This window comes from Ischnura elegans, chromosome 4 (genome assembly GCF_921293095.1).
Source record: "Ischnura elegans chromosome 4, ioIscEleg1.1, whole genome shotgun sequence".
In the NCBI taxonomy this organism is placed as follows: Eukaryota; Metazoa; Arthropoda; class Insecta; order Odonata; family Coenagrionidae; genus Ischnura; species Ischnura elegans.
In genome coordinates, this window is record NC_060249.1 from 56,227,135 (window position 1) to 56,246,591 (window position 19,457).

Consider the following 19,457-nt stretch of genomic DNA (forward strand, 5'->3'; position numbering starts at 1 on the left):
ACATTCTTAATCAATGTATTTAATACGATCGCTTCTCGTTTTATCTTGCTTTATGCAACCTTTTGCGCACATTCAAGGCTACATGATGCATTAGTTCATCGCAAAATTATATTTTTATGTCTAAAATCATTTTGCGTGCCCAATATCTTCACTTTTCAACGACTTTGCAGCGGATGAGCGTTAAAATATCGTAAGCGCTTATACGGTAAGTGTTGAGACTTTGAAATCAATTCAATGTTTGAAATATAACTAAACAAATTCATGCGAAAAATATGGCCTTTTCCGCAAAAAACGCTTATCATCTGCGTTCCTAACCGTGACGTCACGCTTCCTCATCTCCCTCACTTCCCCTCTTTGCGTTGTTGGCCACAGCGTTCCGGCCGCACGGCGCGCAACTAGACCCGCCGCGGCGGGTCTAGTTGCTTATGGTCTAATGTATACGGAATCAGACTTCAACTGTTAGGTTATTTGATTTGATTTTCAATTGTGAATTCTGTCAGACGGTCGGTTACGGTTTTTCTTGATTCCTCTCCTTTTAGCCATCGTTTTGTAGCTGTTTCAACTTTCATGCTATGTCGGACGAGGAGGAAAATGATTCTTTTCCTAATGAAGGTGCCAGGATTCCTGAGGAATCCTCAAATTTATCTGGAATGTACGTGAGTGGATGGGACGATGACACAGTGGGAATTGATGAAGAGCCTAATCCACACGGTAATAAAAGACCGAAGGAAACTGTTCTTCATGGTATCTTATATGATCATTCATTATAATTAATGGGCAGTAACTCTTTTTAGAAAATGCAAAGAAGGAAATACTGTGGGCATCGGAGCACGGAAATTTGGACCTTGTTAAAAAGTTAATACAGCTGGAGGGTTCATCTTTACTCAAAGAGCGTGATAAGGATGGCTACACACCGTTACACCGCGCCTGCTACAACGGCCATGAAGATGTAGTTGAGGTAATATCATCATAGCGTAGCTGATGTCGTTCAGTATGTTCTCATAGAGCAGAGATATTATAAAAGGGATGGAATGTTTCCTTAGGGTACGGAGAAATCGATTGTCTTCTTCTGAAACCATTGTATCCCTTTTAAATGAGTGATTTTGCATATGTGGCTGGACAACGGTGGAGGCCTGATTGATAATTCGGAACTTCAATATTTTTACGAAAGTAACTTTTATTATCCAGATTTAATGGAATAAAAAACTATCCCCAGTGAAGTGTGTCACCTATTGCTAAAAGGATTTATTAACTTTTCCGCTGTGTAGTCGGAGAGATGCACATCCTTTGGCCTTAGAACCTCCGTACCTAAGTACAGGAATGTATTGATCTTATATATCTTGTTTTCATCGATATTAACTTTGATATTTTATCTGTGTTGTCTGTATACCTTTTATTGTTTTAACTGAATTTATCACCAGGGGTATTGACTTTGAAGTAGTAGTTCATAACTCGAATATTGGGTTCAGAAATGAAGCATATCTGTTAGCTTTATGTGAATGTTTTCCTCAATTCAAACGAAAGACTATTTGCTCATTCTATTTGCTTCATTAGGCCGGCGTATCGAATCATATATCAAAGTCTTTCTATAAATATGTCTTGTAACAAGACTCCAAATTTAAGAGAAAATCCTGATTTTATGGTACCATTGTCTCTTCTCCTTCTTTGAAAAAAACAAGCATTAAGAGACCATCAACCTTACAAGGAAATAATGTGCAAAATATTTTTTATTTATTCATAATAGTACCTCAATCTTGGTGAGTTTCCTTAAGACATCATTAATAGGGAATGAACATCTATGGCTAGCATTTTCTATGGCTCTTTCTATGGCATACTTCTCGTAGCCTTTTCGAAATAGGTATCATCGAATAATAGGTACCTATGTTGCCTTGTCTTTTCAGGGTTTTTTGGAAATATCTTTATTGGAAAGACACTTGAGAGAGATGTGCTTCTATCTTGCGTTTGAAGACTATATCAGAGCATAGAATACTTCTTCTGAAGATTACTGTTTTTTGTGTTGCAGATTATAAATACCATTGGTATGAGAAAGAAAAGGTGCCCCCTTCTCTACCTTCTTAATCACCATTATTACCATCAGATATTCATTCACTCTCATACTACTGTAGATAATTTCATGGTATCTACTCTTTATGCGTAAGAAAGCATTCAGCATGAACCCATCAAAATACTTGTTGCAGACACCATTTTATTAACTTCACTGCAATAAAATTTTCATTGGCAAAGGTTAATTCAGCAAACTCTTCAAGGATAGCTAACACAGGATAATATCATGTTACTTTGATATTTTGTTCTCTAATGATGAGGGGTCAAAAATTATTTCTTCCTGTCCTTTTATTATAAAATGCATAATGTAATTTAGCTTAAGTCAAATTTTTATTTCAATTTGATGGATGGAAATTATAGTACTGTAATTGGTGATAGTCATCACTTCCTGAGCTGATTCATGCAGAAATGGTAAAATGTGGAAATCAAGAGTTGTCAAAAATGACCCCCCTCCATCCTTTAAGTGCTCAAGGTGTCTACTCATTACACTGAGGATATTTTCTGGAATTTTCATGATTCTATCATTATTATTTTGCTTTTTTTTATTTTTATGTATCATGAAGAGATAAGAATTACATTATTAATTCACTTTAATCATATTGGAATATTAAATTTAATTTTGAAAATTGTGGAAGGAAAGAATCCTTGATATTCATTATTCGACATGTCCTGCTCGTAAAAAAAACTATTCCATTTGTAAAAAAGCACAAAAAATGTTACCAGCAATATTTCTCGGTGAATTTTGCTTGTTCATAGTCTTTTTCTAAAGTTATAAGCCGTAATTTCAGATAAATGAGTAGTGAAGTTTTATATTCTTTGAAATGGCATATAGTGTCCAGTGGCGTAGCCAGGAATTTCCTTTGGGTGGGGGGATCCAAAACCAGGAGGGGGAAATTTTTTAAAAACAGGGCACTCAGCAATAGGTTTTAAACTAATCTTAACACTTTTCATAATCGAAAAAACTTCATTTGTTAAAGAAATATTTTTAAATTCATGATTTTTCAATATTTTGTTTTCTTTTATGAAGGAAAATGATTGTGTTTTTATATTTGGAGGGGGGGGTCCGGACCCCCCAAACCTCCCTGGCTACGCCACTGATAGTGTCATGTTTATCCTGGATTCAAACAGTTGGTGGTTGACTTCTAATATTCCATGAATAATGAGCAGATTTAATAATTCGTTTTATGCATACAAAAGTTTATTCTAAAAATTGCTGTGAGTGAAATTCGTTTGACACCAAGTATAATAAATCCTTTCATTGTGGATGAAATTTTATTTTACCATGTAGAATTCAGGAAAAGAGGAGTAGCAGCGGGAAATTAGTGGCTTAGACGTTTGGTAAAAATTTTCATCACTTACCATTGTAAAGCACATATCATTGTCAAGATGGGTGATTGTTTTCTTTCTATAATTATTGTGATTTTTATGTTTTGAAAGAATGAAAATGACAAAAATTTTGTCAACAGTACCTGCTAGAAAAAGGAGCTGATCTCAAAGCCACTACCAAGGATGGATGGCAGCCCCTACACTCAGCATGCAACTGGAATTTTACCCACTGCGCATCTTTGCTGCTGGATCATGGAGCAGATGTAAATGCTGTCACCAATGGTGGTATGTATTTGATTTTGACTGGAGTAAATTTTTTTGTCTGTAGGTCAAAAATAATCAAGTTTTGTGACCATGGTCCCAATGTTCATAATCAAATGGACGAAGTGGACATGAGAATAAATTTCTACCCGGTGAACTACCTCTTTGAATATCATTAATGATCATCTATTCAAACACATATTCTGTCAGTGATAAAGGTCATCTACCAGTGAATGAAATTGGTAATTGCTATTGTCCAAAATGTGTTTTTTTTCCAAGTACAAAGTTACCAAAATACTCCCAGTTGAAGAGGAAAGTGTAGTTGAAATGAGAGCTTCAGTTTTAAGATTGAAATTTAATAGCAACAAGAGACCTGGGGATGAATTAAGCATCTAGTCTCTTCCAGCTCCATAAAAATATTTGCAGTATGTACTCTCATGGACTGATCGCAGGGTTGGGTAGGGCTTTGACAGGTACCCTGGTACTTTCTTATCTTTCATGTTCCATTGTGCCAATCAGCTAGGTTTTGCCTTGCCCAAGACATGAACTCTACTGAAAATGTACGAAGGGATTTCAAGAAGTATGTCATCATCGTAAGTCAACAATCCTATGATTGGGATATGTACTGAGGCTCATGGTATTATTAGGTGGCCTTATGGCATCATATCTTCCATCCAGTTCCATACTATATTTAAGGAAGCTTTCTTTTTTCCCATACATGGTTGGTTTATTCAGCATCACCGCTAATATTTATCATTCAAAATTCTCTAGCTCTCCTCTTTTGAGCTTTTTATGGCATGCCGTGTTCTCCTGTAATTGCTCTTTATCATTTTTCCCATTCTTACACCATTAAGTTAAATTACTTATAAAGTATGATTATTGCTCAAGTTCAAACATTCAGGCAATATTTCTGAAAAAAGATAAATTTAGCATGATTGAAAAATCATTGTGGTTTACATAGCTCCACCATTTGATTTTGATTAGCCATTTATTGATGTATCACAATGATATAAACCATGAAAATATACAAAGGAATTCAAACCGCTCAAGAGAAGTATATTGAACTGGAACTGTACATTAGTATTCTAATGTCATTTTACATATATGTACATAATTGTGGTACATTGAGCAACAAATATTTTTCAAAAATGATCTTTGAAATACCCACCATTATCATCCTATGGCAATGTTCACTAATACGCAGTCGACAGTGTAGTGTAATATAATAGTATAATTATATATTTTTGACACTAATAGTAGTGTGTGCACAAATTTGGAATTGCCCTGCTTTTAGAAGTCAAAAATATTTTAAGCACTAGTTGATGGGTTTATTTTGGTTTTGTAGTTGGTTGCGAACAACCCCTCCAAAAGTACATATCAATAGCTAAGTTCTAACAACACATATGTATATCAAATTCGGCCGGTTTTAGACAGGTATCTTAAAATATAATAATCTTAAAAAAAATAGAATACAAGCAAAAAACAACTCTTTGTTTGCAAATGAATGCTTCTTTTTCAGTTTTATGAACTTTTGGTTTTTAATTTCAGTCTACATATTAATATTTTATTCGCTCTCCTGAAAATTTGCTATTTTGGAGATACGTATTGTTAGAACTTAACCATCGATATCTTATTCATTGAATTAATGCCTTCTAGTGATTAATATTTTATACCATCCATTCACAGGTCTTACTCCTTTACATTTGGCCTCATCAAGCAGCAATGCAAGAGATACACTAATATTACTTTTATTGAATCCTAATCTGGACCCATCTATTCTTAATAACAGTGGAGAAACAGCCTCTCAAGTTGCTCGTCGCAGTGGACCAAACCATTCACTTTTTGAGTGTGCTGACCCATGTATCACAATGATTTGAGCCATGAAACTTATTCATTCCTTTGCTTCATTTTGAAAATAAAGAATTATTACTTTTGTATCTAGAGTTAAGAACTTTTTGATGAAGTTGAATGACTGCATTACTTTCATCAAGAATTTTTTTGATGCAGGATTTAAAAATGAACTCCATAATTTCTGTTGTGGAAAATTGACAAATTTTTGTGTAAAAAACTATTTGAATAAGATGTTTAGATAAGTGTAACTTAAAAGGTTATTGATGAATCTTGATCATCACATTCTCATCTTTATCTCTCAAAATTATTGTCCTCTCCCTAGTGTTAAATATGCATAGCACTATGTGTACTAAGGTATGAACTCATTACCATATGCATAATTACTTTTATCATTGCTTGAAGGCTCTTGATTCAAAACAGGTTCATGGTTAACCTGTCAAGTTAAGCTGGCTTATTTTAATTTTGCCATGTGCCTGTAAATATTTACGAAAATACTCGATGACATTGTCCAAAGATTTACCTCTGTGTGGTTTATTAAACTATTTTATATAATATATTAAAGTAATTTATCATTACTTTCTCCACGAGGAAGAAACTTAAGAATAAGTATGCTGTGACAAGATGCATCTCAATCATGATTACACTCCAACAATAACAGAAACACATGTGTTTAAATTAATAATGATTGCTTCATTTGTTCACTTATATAGATTTTTAATCAAGCTATATGAATGCAAAATATATATTTTGCATTCATGCAGAGGCAATATTTCCATTTACGAGAAAACCTCAGAATATAGCATACGATTCAGAGAGCCGGCTCCGAAGATGCCATCTTCGAGTTCCTAAGGATAAAAATCGGTGAAATTTGAGGCTTGTACCTCCACGGCGAGAAAAAACGTGTAACGAGATACCCCTTTTAGTTGCCCAGCTTGACTTCAGCTGTTGTAGTTGGCGGGCGACTACTCATCCCTCTCCACTATGTTGTGTTCACTGCTGGCTGGGTTACTATCCTGCAGAGGGAGGCAAAGCGTGAGGGGTATGTGTATTATGAGAAGCCAGCCAGTCGACAGTCAACAAGCCCTGAAAGCTGCAGAGGGCGACGCAAAAACGGACAAAAATGCTGATGATAGCATTTACGATCATACCTCCTGACATAACATACGACACTAACAGCCAGCTCTGAAAGTGCACTTTTTAGAGCAAAATGCCATGGAGAGCAGCAGATGGGAGGCAAAGCATGAGGGGTGCATTACGAGAAGCCAGCTGATAAAGTCGACAGTCAACAACCCCAAAAGCTAAAGAAGGCTAAGAAAAAACGTAAACAAATTCTAACGATACCCTTTCGAGCATACCTCATGACATAACATACAACACTAATGCCCGGCTTCGAAAATCTCTTAATCTCCAATTAATTGTCAAGTATTTAATAAGATTACTCAAAATATCATAATGCCCGACTTCGAAAATCTCTTAATCTCCAATTAATTGTCAAGTATTTAATAAGATTACTCAAAATATCATGTCAAGGACAAGTTAAGATAAATTTTACACCACCAAAATTCATGCATAGATGCTATCAAGCCCGTGAGGTGTTATGCACTTAATTTTTGCTATCACCCTCTAAGTGCAACATTCTTCCTGGGGTACATGAGAAATGTGAAGGTTTTATAGTAGTATTACATTGGTAATGATAGTAGTGTATTGTAACACTAAAAAAATGAAGTAATTTTATCTTATAGTCACATTTTAAATTTAAATTGCAGTGAATTAGATTTCAGCGATGGCATAGGTATAAGCTCATATATCAGCCCACCTAAAAAAAAGAGGCCCCAACTGCATGCTCAAGGCTAACTATTCACACCAGCTGTTCCCAGCCTTCCCCTATTCTCTACTTCTAGCAAATCATCCCTCCTATTTTCCTTTCTCCCCCCACAATACATCAACTGCTCTGTGGAGTTACATTTAATAAGTGGCACATCAAAGCTCACAATGTATAGTAAAATTTGTCATCACTACTAAAGAACCACTTATAAGGGTGGCAGAAGTGCTATGAATTTCAGGTACACAGTGCCTGTGGCAATGGTAGGTGGTGCTAAGCAACAAAAGGCTGCGTAATCAAGATTGTTGGCCACAGAGGTGATTAGTGGTATGCCTAGTTTATGCCAAGAAGATTTAATTCCATGTTAAAGCACTTTCGCTCCTGAGCTACTGCACTAATACCAATGCTTGCCATTTAGAATGGAAGTCTTCTGCAGAAGGTGAAGTAAGGTATTCAATAAATCATTTTATTACCTGCAGTATCACATTTCTGAAGGCCTCTAATGCAACAAATAGAAAAGAGTAAGGTAGAGGGTGCTCCGGGGGACTACAAATGAAGAGGAAAGCCCTTCAAGACTGAAACAGAGCAGAAACAGAACATTGGAGAAATGTACTGGTTAGTTAGGGATGCAGCACCCTGGACATAAATTTAGGTGTCAAGCCTGGACAACACACACTCAGACAGAGAATCCATCGCTACGACAAAGAATAAAATCTACAGGGGTGACGGCAGAAAAACATAACCCTACCGGACGTAATGAAGTCTTCTATGAGACACCCTCGAGTTAGTACACACTATAACTTTGCCAGAGAAGAGGGCTCATGATTTTGCTCCAGGCAGCCCGATACCACTCAAAGGCAGTTCTGAGGGTTCATCAAAAACTCATACAGTATTTCCAGTTTTCTTCGACATAACATGAGTAACACAAAAGGGGTAGAGAGAACTTTGACTACCTAACCACTGACTTCACTAAGTGAAATACCCTTCAGTTAAGCTTTAAAAAATGGGTGGCTGGTAACTAATACGTAGTCAAAAGCTTAAAGGGAGTTAATGGAATGATTCTACGGCAATCCTTAAACAAATAGTAACGTGTAAAAATCTATGGGACAGTTTTTGAATTGAATTAGGAATTAAATTATCACACACATATATTAAAATAGTAAAAACTGACAACAATATTATAGATAAACGATGTTTTATTGAATGTAATGGATCATCTATAAACCATTAGTTCAATCACTGTCTTCCTCTTCGTCTTCCTGGTTGTTGATCTGAGAAAAAGAAAAACTCCCATTAGACTCAATTCACACTAACTTACATTTTGACATGTGCTTAAAACTTGAATTTACAAACACCAACAGACTTCTAGGAAATAAGGCCACCCAGCAATATTCAAGTACATACCTGGAAGTATCTCAGCTCGTATGTATGTTCGCCACTGGCAACAACTCGCAGCCAATCCCTGAGATTGTTCTTCTTCAGGTACTTCTTAGTCAGGTATTTAAGGTACCTAAAATACCAGGAATAAAAAATTAATAAACTGCAGCAAAATTGAAATGGGATCCAAACTACGTTTGAAGAGACCTAGGCCATTCATAATAAATTGGTTAGTAAATTATGATTACGGGGGGATTTCATCTCAAATCAGGCAGATAGTGCAAAATCATGTCAGGTGATCATCACCGATTTCTCTCAAATTTATAGATGTGAAAGCAGTATCCTTATGATGAATAATGATGACTTTATCTCAGCTCAGAACTGAACCATTATAAAGTTACCATCCTTTGAACATTGCAGAGTCAGGCCTCTAGTAAAAAATGAAAAATCTCATAAATGCTGATTACTAAGGAACTGTGGCCCGTAAAGCAGTGGTTATTGTTTAATTTTGAAGAAAATTCATTTATGCACAATGTGGCATAACTTGCAAGTCATTTGAAGCAATAATTAACGAATAGGACTTGTTTAAACAATAAAAATTAGTCATTACTTAACAATTTATTACTAAAAAAGGCCACCTTTTATTTTCTTTAAAATTTCTCAGTGGGTTGTTTAAATGTTCTGCTTAAAAATAAAAAAGTAGTATTTTTTATACTTTTTGTTTTTAAGCATGTCAAAGTTACGCATGTTTTCGACTCTTTTACACCAAGATTGCATACCTTCAATGGCGGAATAAAATGAAGTTTCATTCTACTTAGCATTCATAACAGTGAGAAGTTCATATCTGAATGATTGGTTACATCTATTGACTGATTGCAAGTTCAATCTTGTTTACTTCCATGGCATCCAATGTGTGCAAATACCCACAGCTACTGGCTGGAAACTGTGAACGAGTCGCTATTTGCACAGAGTATTTTTCAATAGCACTTCACATAAGTCTTCTACTTTGGGACCATTTCGATGGACCAAACGAGACAAATTTCATTCTCTTCAAAACAAACTGCAGTGGTTTTAGAAACTCACCAGGTTTTTCGGAAACACACAATGAAGTCATTCATGGTGAGATTTTGAGTACTGTACGTCTTTATATCTCAATTTGTTAGAAATTCAATATTTTTATGTATGCAAACAATAAATACATTCTCCAGTGAGTGCATGGGCCATTCTCCTTAAATTGAATTTAGTCTTTTAGTTCTCGGAAACTTTATTTCTATACACACATCAAAAAATAGCCATTAATGGGTAATTATGCAAAGATGAAATAACTATTTCTTGGTTGCTTTGACTGAGGACATGTCAATAAGAATGAATAATATTGAAATATGTTAAAAACACAAAGCAGTTCATAAAACCAAAAACATAAGCACTTTGTAAATATGACTGTTATTACAAATTTTTTATTGGAATAAACTGAGTTAGGTCCCCGTTCAAATGGGTGTCCAAAAATGGTAAAATATATAATATTGCAAATATTTTTATGTTAGAACTTTACAAAATAAAGTTGAAGCTCTAACTATAGCATTTATACATTTATAGAAAGTTACCACAAACATAATCCATGCTAGGTAAGATAGTATACAAGACAGAAAAAAGATCACACAAATTAAAATTTTCAGTAGTACTCTGAGGGTTGCTGGATAAGCAATTTGCTTTGCTAAGGTACTATTTACTAGTAAACAGCTGTAAAATTTTGAGCTAGTTAAGATGTTTATTTTGTGTTTGACAGCCATTTAAAGCAGACAACCTTGCAAATTTTAACAATAAAGTAAAAAAAGTGAATTTCGTGCACTAACTAAACATTTTTGGAGCATAAAAACTGTCGCCAAAACCAAAGAAAGGCTTGATAAATACAATGGAAACTGTACCATCAATTCCATTATTAAAGAAGTGGCTTAATGAATTCCATTGTGATCGTAACAGCACAAGTAAAGTCGAACGATTAGGACACCCAAAAGAGGTCGTGACTCTAGAAATTATCGATTAAATCCATGGATTGATCATGGAAATTTAAAGAATGAATGTTCGTTAAATAACTGATTCTGTAGGCATTACAAATGAGTGCTTCCGTCACATTTTACACGAATATTTGGAAATGAAAAAGCAATCCGCACAATGGGTGCCACGATTGTCCACATTGAGCATAAGCACCACCATATGAACACTTCCAAGAAGTGTTTGGCGATGTTCAGATGCAATCCGAACTAGTTTTATTGCTGTTTCGTAAACATGGGCGAAGTATAAGCCAATGCAATACAGCAGAGACCAAAGAACAATCAAGACCATTGGTTTCTGAGGGTGAACGTACACTTTAAGAGCCTAAGGTAGATCTGTCTACCGACATGGCCATGGCCACAGATTTCAGGATGCACACAGTGCCATTCACTTATATTACCTTCAAAGGGGTAAAACAATCACCTGCAAATATTATTAAAAGCTTTTGGACAGATTCAGTTTGATTTGAAGGAAAAACGACCACATTAGAAGGAGAAAAAAGAACTGTGCTGTCAAGACAATGCACGGGTGCACACCTGTTTAGTCACCATGGCAAAAATACATAAATTAGGCCATGAACTGCTAACCCACCCGGCATATTCTCCAGATTTATGCCCCTGTGGCTACTTTCCATCTCCAAATATGAAAAAATGGCTAGGCAGTAAGATATTTGGGTTGAACCAAGATGTTATCATTGAAACAAACGCCTACTCTGAGGGCCTTGGTTAATGCTATAATTTAGAAGAAATTTAAAAAATGGAAAAACCATGAAACGAAATGTATTGGGAGAAGGAGTTATGTACTGAAATAAAACACTTTTTTGCCAAGAAAAATAATTTCATTCAAAAAGTCACGGACTTATAAAACCACCCTCGTACAACTTTCCTCAGAGTTGGGAACAAGAGTTGAGTAATTGGCAGTGCCACCAAAAATTTTAATTTGTGTTATGTTTTTTATCGTGTCTTTTACACCTGTCAACCCAACCTGGGTAATATTTTTAGTAAATACCTCATCGAGGAAAATAAAGTATTAATAGTAAGTTAAATGTACTCATAAGGTAAGTGTACTCATAATTGAATCATAAGAGTAATTGTACTACATATCACAAGGCTTTTTCCACTTGCCCTACCCTCAAGAATATAAAATTTGATTCCTCACAAAAGCATTTATGCTGAGTGTAGCCATTAGTGTACAAATGCATGGCAGTACATTTTTGCAGAGTTCATCCAACTATAACCATGTTTGTGCAGTGAATGGTATTAACGTATAGGCAACACATGAAGTACCTGGGAGTTACAATAACTTCGAAACCTCTCATGGGGAACACACATTAGGAATATTTGAGGAATAGCCCTAAAGAAGTTAGGATTTGTTAAGCATACTGTGGGAAGATTTTCAGATGAGAAAGTAAAAGAAATGGGCTACAGTGCAACCTCGATATAACGACACCCCACGGTACACTAATAAACACTCGCTATAGCGAATTGTTGCTTTAACGGAGGTGGAGCAAAATAATAGTCAATATACCTGTTGCGAACAGATATACAGGAACAGGAGTGGTGCGGCGACAGATAAACATCTATCCGATAAACGTAAGCATAAATCCAGACGAAAGGCGATGTTTTTTTGCATCACTAAATTTCCTTACTCAAATAACGACTGACTATTCAAACAATTTATAAGCACCGCACTGAATAAAAATCGTGCAAAGCATTGTTTCGTCAATCATTATATTTATCGAACGACAGTTTACCACATAAATTTAAGACTGAGCACTCCATTAACTTCATTTCTAACAGATCGCTAGCAATTACAGAGGTTAAGGAGTCTTGATGAAAGTCTTCCGGCGGTGGAACCCTCGCTATGGCGAGAGCCAACGCCAAAAGGGTCTCGTAAAAACGAATTTTTTAACACGCTTATTATAGGGTCAATTGACGGTGCATCGGCTATCTCTCGTTATAGCGGGGGTGTCGCTATAGCCCGTACTCGCTTTAACGAGGTTCCACTGTATTTCACAATCGTCAAACCACACCTTGAATATGCAGCGAGCATATGGGATCCGGTGCAGAGAGACTAGAACCGTGAACTGAATAAAATATGAAGGAAAGCTACGTGATTCAGCAAAAACTGCAGTGGGCATACAGTGTTACCCAGATGTTAAGCACAATAGCCTGACAGCCACTAGAGACTCGGACGCTGTGTGCTAGGCTTGGATTGCTTGAACGATCGAGAAAGGATATCTTTGGGAGCCACATGGAAAACATCATATTAGAGCCCCACTATATTTCCAGGTCCAACAGAAGCGATAAATTAAAGAAATATTTTTGCCCAATTGACAGATATGGAAATTCGTTTTTTCCCCCCCCCCAAACCATAAAGGGCTAATATATGCTAATCAAAACCTTGTTCGAGCACTTCCTTTATATGAATGAATGGCTGGTGTCCTAACACCCCCTGTCACATGCCTTTTTAGGTGGCTTGCGGGGTAGTATGTAGATGCAGTGCAGTGAACCTATACATAGGTTCACTGCACTGCATGAGTACCATACCATGAGTAGGTATGGGAAGGTATATTTAAAGATAATCATGATGAAACTAACTTTTTATCGTTAATTTGAAATAAAAATATTCTGGGCATGGGCGATAACGCTAAGGAATTTCTTCATTTACAATAACCTCTGTTTCTTATTGCAATTCCTGCACCAATAACACTTTCTTTCTGAAAACCAAAGGAACAAATTTTTCTTCAGAATGTTCTCATTAAGATCTCACAGTTCTCATTTAGATTGATAGTCCTATTCATATCACCATTCATGAGGAGGGTAATAGGTTGGAATGTCAATTTACCGATTAATTTGGTAACTGTGTCAAAGGGGAAGCAGAAGGAAGTGATTGTACACCCCACTTTCTGGAAGTTCAATTAACCCCTGCCTTGCTTTGGTAGCAGTGGATCTTACCAAGAATTCAATATCAATTGCTCACTGAATTAAAAACAGCTGACAGTAACTCCACATCCATAGTCATTAGTAGAGGATTTCATGAGAGAGTATTCCAAAATGCAACATCTAGGTTCCATAATGACATTGATGCATTATATATAGACCTACCTCTTGGAGAATGGAATATCAGCATTGACTGTAACCTTGCTCTTATTCCGTTCCAACGTCACTGAATTCCCAAGATTTCCAGTTTTACCATTGACCTTTATCCTCTCTTGAAGATATTTCTCCTGTAAAGAACACATGCAAGATAACATCAATATAGAGCAATAAAACCCCAACCCCATCATTAGTAAAATTTACCAATGCTGAAAATTTGCTTGATATTAGCTGCCAATAGTAACGCTTGAACACATTGGTGGAGCCTACCAATTTAGCTCATGCTAAAATGGCAAAGTTATGGACAATCTCTTAAATGCCATTAAAATCACTATAGCACTTCACACTTCTTTGTCTCCTTAGAACACTTGAGGAAAGCAGTCCTGCCAACCTCAATTCATCATGCGAGAACGATATCTGACAAAGAGTCTTCCACAAGAGCTGAAGAATATGAAAGACTTTCCACCAAAATGGCTCTATCGAAAAGTACATTGTTATGGCCCTAAAAATGGCCTCCAACTCTCGTGAAAGAAAGGAAGAGGTGAGTCCAAAACCAATAACAAGTTCTGGACTGCCATGTTTTCACCGTCTCCAGCATAATCACCAGAATCCTTCACAGACATGGGATTGAAACCTATTTCCGGCCATTTGAGACCCTGAGGAACCACCTTGTAGAGGCAAAAGATTCCTGTGGGTTCCAAATGCCAAGAGTTTATAGCTTTCTATGCAATTATGGCCATTATTATGTAGGCAAAACCAGCAGGACCATTGTGCATCAAGGAATATAGAAGGCATTTCAAGTTCAGTCGGTTGGAAAAATCTGCTGTGGCTGAGCACAGTATAATAAAAAAAATCATGCCATCCATTGGGACATAGCCAGAATTCTGAACCACACTATTACTGAGAAAGACTCATAAAAGAAAGTCACCAATATAAGGATGTAAAAGAAAAATATCAATTGAGACAACGGCTACAACTTAAATACTGCCTGAAAGCAGATTTAGAAGTGGATCAATGAGGAAAGAGAAAAGAAAAATGCCAGAAAATTGGACCAATAGCAGCCACCAGACATTCACCCTCTGCTTTTTTATTCTGGTTATATGTTTGTCACATCATTCACCCTGAGGATGAAAACAGACTCAGTTTCTGAAACATCGGTTTCAATGGAGACCTTCACTCAGTGGATAGCCCAAATTCAAGATATATTTCACTAGGAAACTACGAGATCATACTTTAATTTTACAACTTTTTCAAGCTATTAAAAAGACCATAAATCTTATTAATGAAAAGGAAATCGTATTTTACGAAAAGGTAATGAAGTTAAATGTCAACAAAGTTACAGCTTCCACTTTTAGTCAAGAAACTTGACTATTTTCTGTCTCGCCAAAAAATACACCTAGGATTGCAAAATTAATTTCCATCGACAATCTAGCTTAAAATAAACAATTTTCCTCGAGATCGAGTTTTTTTTATGCGAATATTTTCTAACATGGTAAAAGCTCTCAACCTGCAGGCGCTCCAATTAGGAAAATGACAGCATGAAACATGTGAAAGACAATCACTTCATTACCAACAACGATGGAAATGAAAAATTGACGATTAAGTGTCAAAGAAAGAATATCTAAGGTATACATATATTTTGTGAGTAAATTGCCTATTCTCCGCAAATTGCGAATGGACGAGTAGGAAGAAGTCCTCACATCAGAAGTGTTACTTCCGAGGATTTACGGGCAGGTAGGGTGCCAACTTGAATGCTTACAATAGCGTTTACACCGTAAAATCTTGCCTCCTGATGACTTAAGCCAGCATCAGCAGGGTATACACTAGAATATGGGATGGTAGGTACCCATAGTCTGGAATTTGTATGCACTCACGTGGATAGTGACTCGAAATAGGATCAAGTTAATCTCATGCACCCGGCGATCTAGAAAAGGACTTCAGTAAACGCCTGAGCCAGACAAAATTATGAAAAAGAAGACTTAAAGAGTACTCTCACGGCAAATGTTTGAATATCTAACCGGACAATGAAGAATATAGACCACTTTTATCAACTTACAAAATTAGAAACTTCCATAATATTGTCCTCCACTGGATGACTGCAATCTACAGTGAACTTGTGCTGGACCTTCTTCTTCTTTTGGCCCTTCCCTCGAATGTGAACTTTAGCATTCTTCTTCGGGATAGGCTTCTTAGCCGCTAACTGCTACACCGAAATAATGAGAACAAAAATCACAAAGTTGACACAGTAATAGCCTATGTGCAATCCCTTTAAATCATTAGCATCGTACAAAAAATCCACTTGAAAACAAATTAGACCTATAATAAATGTGCTAAAATTTTATTCAGTAAATTATTTTCATAATTCACTCAGTTTTAAACGATAATAACGCATTACAAGAACATGCTTTCCCGTATTCTATTCCAGGCACTCCGATAATTCAACAGTCAATGAAGTATACAACGCACAACATATTAACACCACTAAATACACCACTAGATAATGATATTTAAGAATAAATTATAAAACTTACAGGAGGCATGATTAATGTACTACAATTCCAAAAATCCTCCAACAACACGACGTGGTCGCTCGTCTAAAGAAATGGCAGATGAAGAGCGCAAAGAGATTGGATGGCGACAAAACACAATCGCGATAATGAAAGTGACTGTAGAAACAGCGGAAATTGGAGGGAAAGTTCAAGCGGTTTAAGTTATGGCTCAAGAATTCTTGTTAATATTTATCCATTTAGTTATGGAAAAATGTTTTTGGTTCATGAAATGGCAAGAATAATAATGCCCAAAAATTGCTTTGGCCCACACTTCATTGTGCTAACAAAGTGTGGTTTGCTGTGCTTTGTAATGTACAATGTGTAGTAGTTACAAAAACAAAAAAAACTTAGGTGGTAAATTACTAAAAATCAGTGGCGTAATTTTGCAGCATGTACGTTCCAATGACAACTTTGTTGACGACTTTTTGTATGACTCCCACTCCCCTCTTTTAAACCTCCCACTCCAAAATTTCTAGGATAATGACACGACGAACCCTTCGGCCTCTCTCTCACCCCCATCCACCTTCCATACCCTTCCTAAGGGAGCCTCCTTCCCCCTAACTTCTTCCTACCTTATGACCAAGTTGTTGAAGAGATTTCCAATGGAATACAAAGGAAGAGTTTTCATGGAGTAACATAAAAAATCCTCGCACAATACTTTGCCTGTGGTTTTTGGGTGTTGTTGCCTAAAAAAGTGGAAAATTTCCTTTTCTAATAGGTATGACAGGGTTCTTGGGTATGATATTGCTTATGAAGAGTAATTGTTGCATCATTTTTCTCCTCCCTGTCGGCTGGCTCTCAAACTTTGGCCATTTCAGCTGAACCCCTTTTTCCGGTTGTCTCCACTATGGGGAATTCACTCACATCCTTTTGAGTGAGGGACTCTCGGGCAGTGGCATTACTTTGCCTTTGACGTGGATGTCAATTTAATTCTTATCAGTGTTTGTTGAAAGGCAGTAGCCTGGGGACGTGGAGTTTTGGCATGCACTTCCTTGGAATTTGCACAGGAAATAAAGCCGCATTGGCAGGGGTATATGCATGGCCCTCATGGTGTGGCATTTTTTAGTGTACCCCCGCAGAAATTCCTCCGAACTTATCCATAGAACCTCTCCCTCTAAGGACTTTTCGCGCTGAGGTTTTTCGTGCAAAGGATTTTTGCACGAAGGCCCTTTGACTCAAAGGCTCGGAGACTCTAATTGTAAGTCTCGGAACTCTGGTCTCCGAACTCTGTCCTACGAACGCTGTCCTATGATGCTGCCCTATGACGCTAGCCCTCCGACGCCAGCCCACCTGGAGAGCAAGACTTATATAGGTAGTATGGTGGAGGAATACCTACTCCTTGGCAATCAAGGGAAAATGGGAGCTGAGGCATAAGTATGCAGTTTGGAGTGAGAAGTACGCCACTTGTCCTATCACAATTCTCTCTCCCTCCAACACCTCGCCCCACTATGTCTCTCCCCTCCATGAATTCCATTGACTTGCCTCTACCAGCAATCACCCCACTTGGTTATGTCTCCAACCCAGAAGATTGAAAGGAAATATTCCGGCAGTACGCGGTTCTCCCCCTCCAACCCCAGCTTGGATGACGGACGTTTTGCAGTGGTGCCAGTCAACAGGGGCGCCTCCTCGGCAGATTTGCACATCACCCTATTACCCCTCCACCCTGACACGTTTTGGAGTATGCAAGCCCTCTTTTGCTCGGGCATTCGCGGTGGACAGATGGCTTGGCTGAGATTGGTGGTTTCTGCAAACTTATACAGATTGTACTTAGTTTTGGTAATGTTTCCTATGGGATCATTAGTTATCATCGCTGTTTTCTGTAATAATTCTGATTTTGAATATTTCTACTTCTAATAGATATTGATTGAAAATAACTCGTGTATTTGTGACAATTGTTTCTTGAGTGCTGATTTCTTGTTTGTGGAGTCTTTCCCTGAACCAGCTTGTTACCGACGATTGGAGTTCCCTGTGTCTGGGGCTTTCGTGCACAATCTCGAAGATTTAACGAAGTAATGCCATACTAGGCACACATTATTTGGTCCTTTGGGCCATATCGCACACAAGCAGAGAGTATCATAGAGTTACATAATATATTACATGTTTCTTCTTGCAATTTACATTACCCCATCCCAAGAATTGCACATTAACAAGAGAAGCTCAATCAAGTAGAATGATAGGGCGATTTGCAAAATGCTTCATGTAAACTTATCTTAACCAGAATTTGAATAATAATCTCCACTGCTTCTTTTTCCAATGTCAAGACCACTTACAGGAGATATATATGGCACAAATTACGACATAAGAATTTCGAAGAACATTCAGTACTCTTTGGGGGGCTATAGAAAATGTCCAACAACTACATAGTCTTGGGGGGATACGGGAGTTGTTGCTTTAAGAGGGAATTGCACCTTTGGGCACCCATCCTTACTGTCTAAAAAACACTTCAATTACAGATATTTCCAGAGATAAAGGGTTTTAAACTATCAAGCCATCTTCCCTTGCTAAGTTTTATTGGCTTTGGAGAACAAGATGGATAATGCTACCAGACATAAAGCCAGAAGGCAGCATGTTTAAGCTAGTTCTTCCACTATCGGCACAACTTCAAACACTAGGGCATTCACCATTGACTAGCCAGCTACGTACCTTTTTCAGAGTCACCCACAAGCGCATGTTCGTTGCAGGGTCATTCCATGTCAACCAGGGTTCCACACCCACCATCTCAGATTTTGATAATTTTTTCCCTATTGTTAGTTTTAACCTTAGTCAAGAAAAATCGAAAACATAAAAGACCCATTGCAAGTATTTTCCAAGATATGAGTGTTTGAAGTCAATGAGGCACACACAAAAATTTTGCGCACTGGTCAAATTATTCAAAACTACCATATTTGTGCCCCTGTAAAACCTGACACACGAAAATATGGTAGTTTCCTTCGTAAAAGTTAACGAAAGGCATTGATTGCGATTCGTTACCCACCGTTAGTTTATTCATTATATACTAATTATTTGGTTTCAGAAGTCCCAGTTTAGACAAATGGTAATGTCAATTTTAACTGCATT

The 19,457-nt window shown here is 37.1% G+C and overlaps 2 protein-coding genes across 3 annotated transcripts; one reads left to right on the forward strand and one right to left on the reverse strand.

Annotated features, from left to right (window-relative positions):
- Positions 1 to 449: 449 nt before the first annotated feature.
- On the forward strand, positions 450 to 6,056 carry LOC124157530 (ankyrin repeat domain-containing protein 49-like). Its single transcript, XM_046532339.1, has 4 exons — positions 450 to 711; positions 795 to 958; positions 3,531 to 3,675; positions 5,338 to 6,056. The coding sequence occupies exons 1-4, from the start codon at positions 573 to 575 to the stop codon at positions 5,526 to 5,528; spliced, it is 639 nt and encodes a 212-aa protein (XP_046388295.1). The 5' UTR covers positions 450 to 572; the 3' UTR covers positions 5,529 to 6,056.
- Positions 6,057 to 8,502: 2,446 nt separating this feature from the next.
- On the reverse strand, positions 8,503 to 16,534 carry LOC124157531 (60S ribosomal protein L22-like). Of its 2 annotated transcripts, none has more exons than XM_046532340.1 (5): positions 16,383 to 16,534; positions 15,908 to 16,054; positions 13,861 to 13,982; positions 8,729 to 8,834; positions 8,503 to 8,595 (listed from the first exon to the last, which is right to left on the reverse strand). In XM_046532340.1, exons 1-5 carry the CDS (start codon positions 16,389 to 16,391, stop codon positions 8,557 to 8,559), a joined length of 423 nt encoding a protein of 140 aa, XP_046388296.1. In that variant the 5' UTR covers positions 16,392 to 16,534; the 3' UTR covers positions 8,503 to 8,556. The 2 variants fall into 2 exon arrangements, with proteins under 2 accessions (XP_046388296.1, XP_046388297.1); XM_046532341.1 differs by having other exon boundaries at positions 15,908 to 16,051; positions 16,383 to 16,497.
- Positions 16,535 to 19,457: the final 2,923 nt, after the last annotated feature.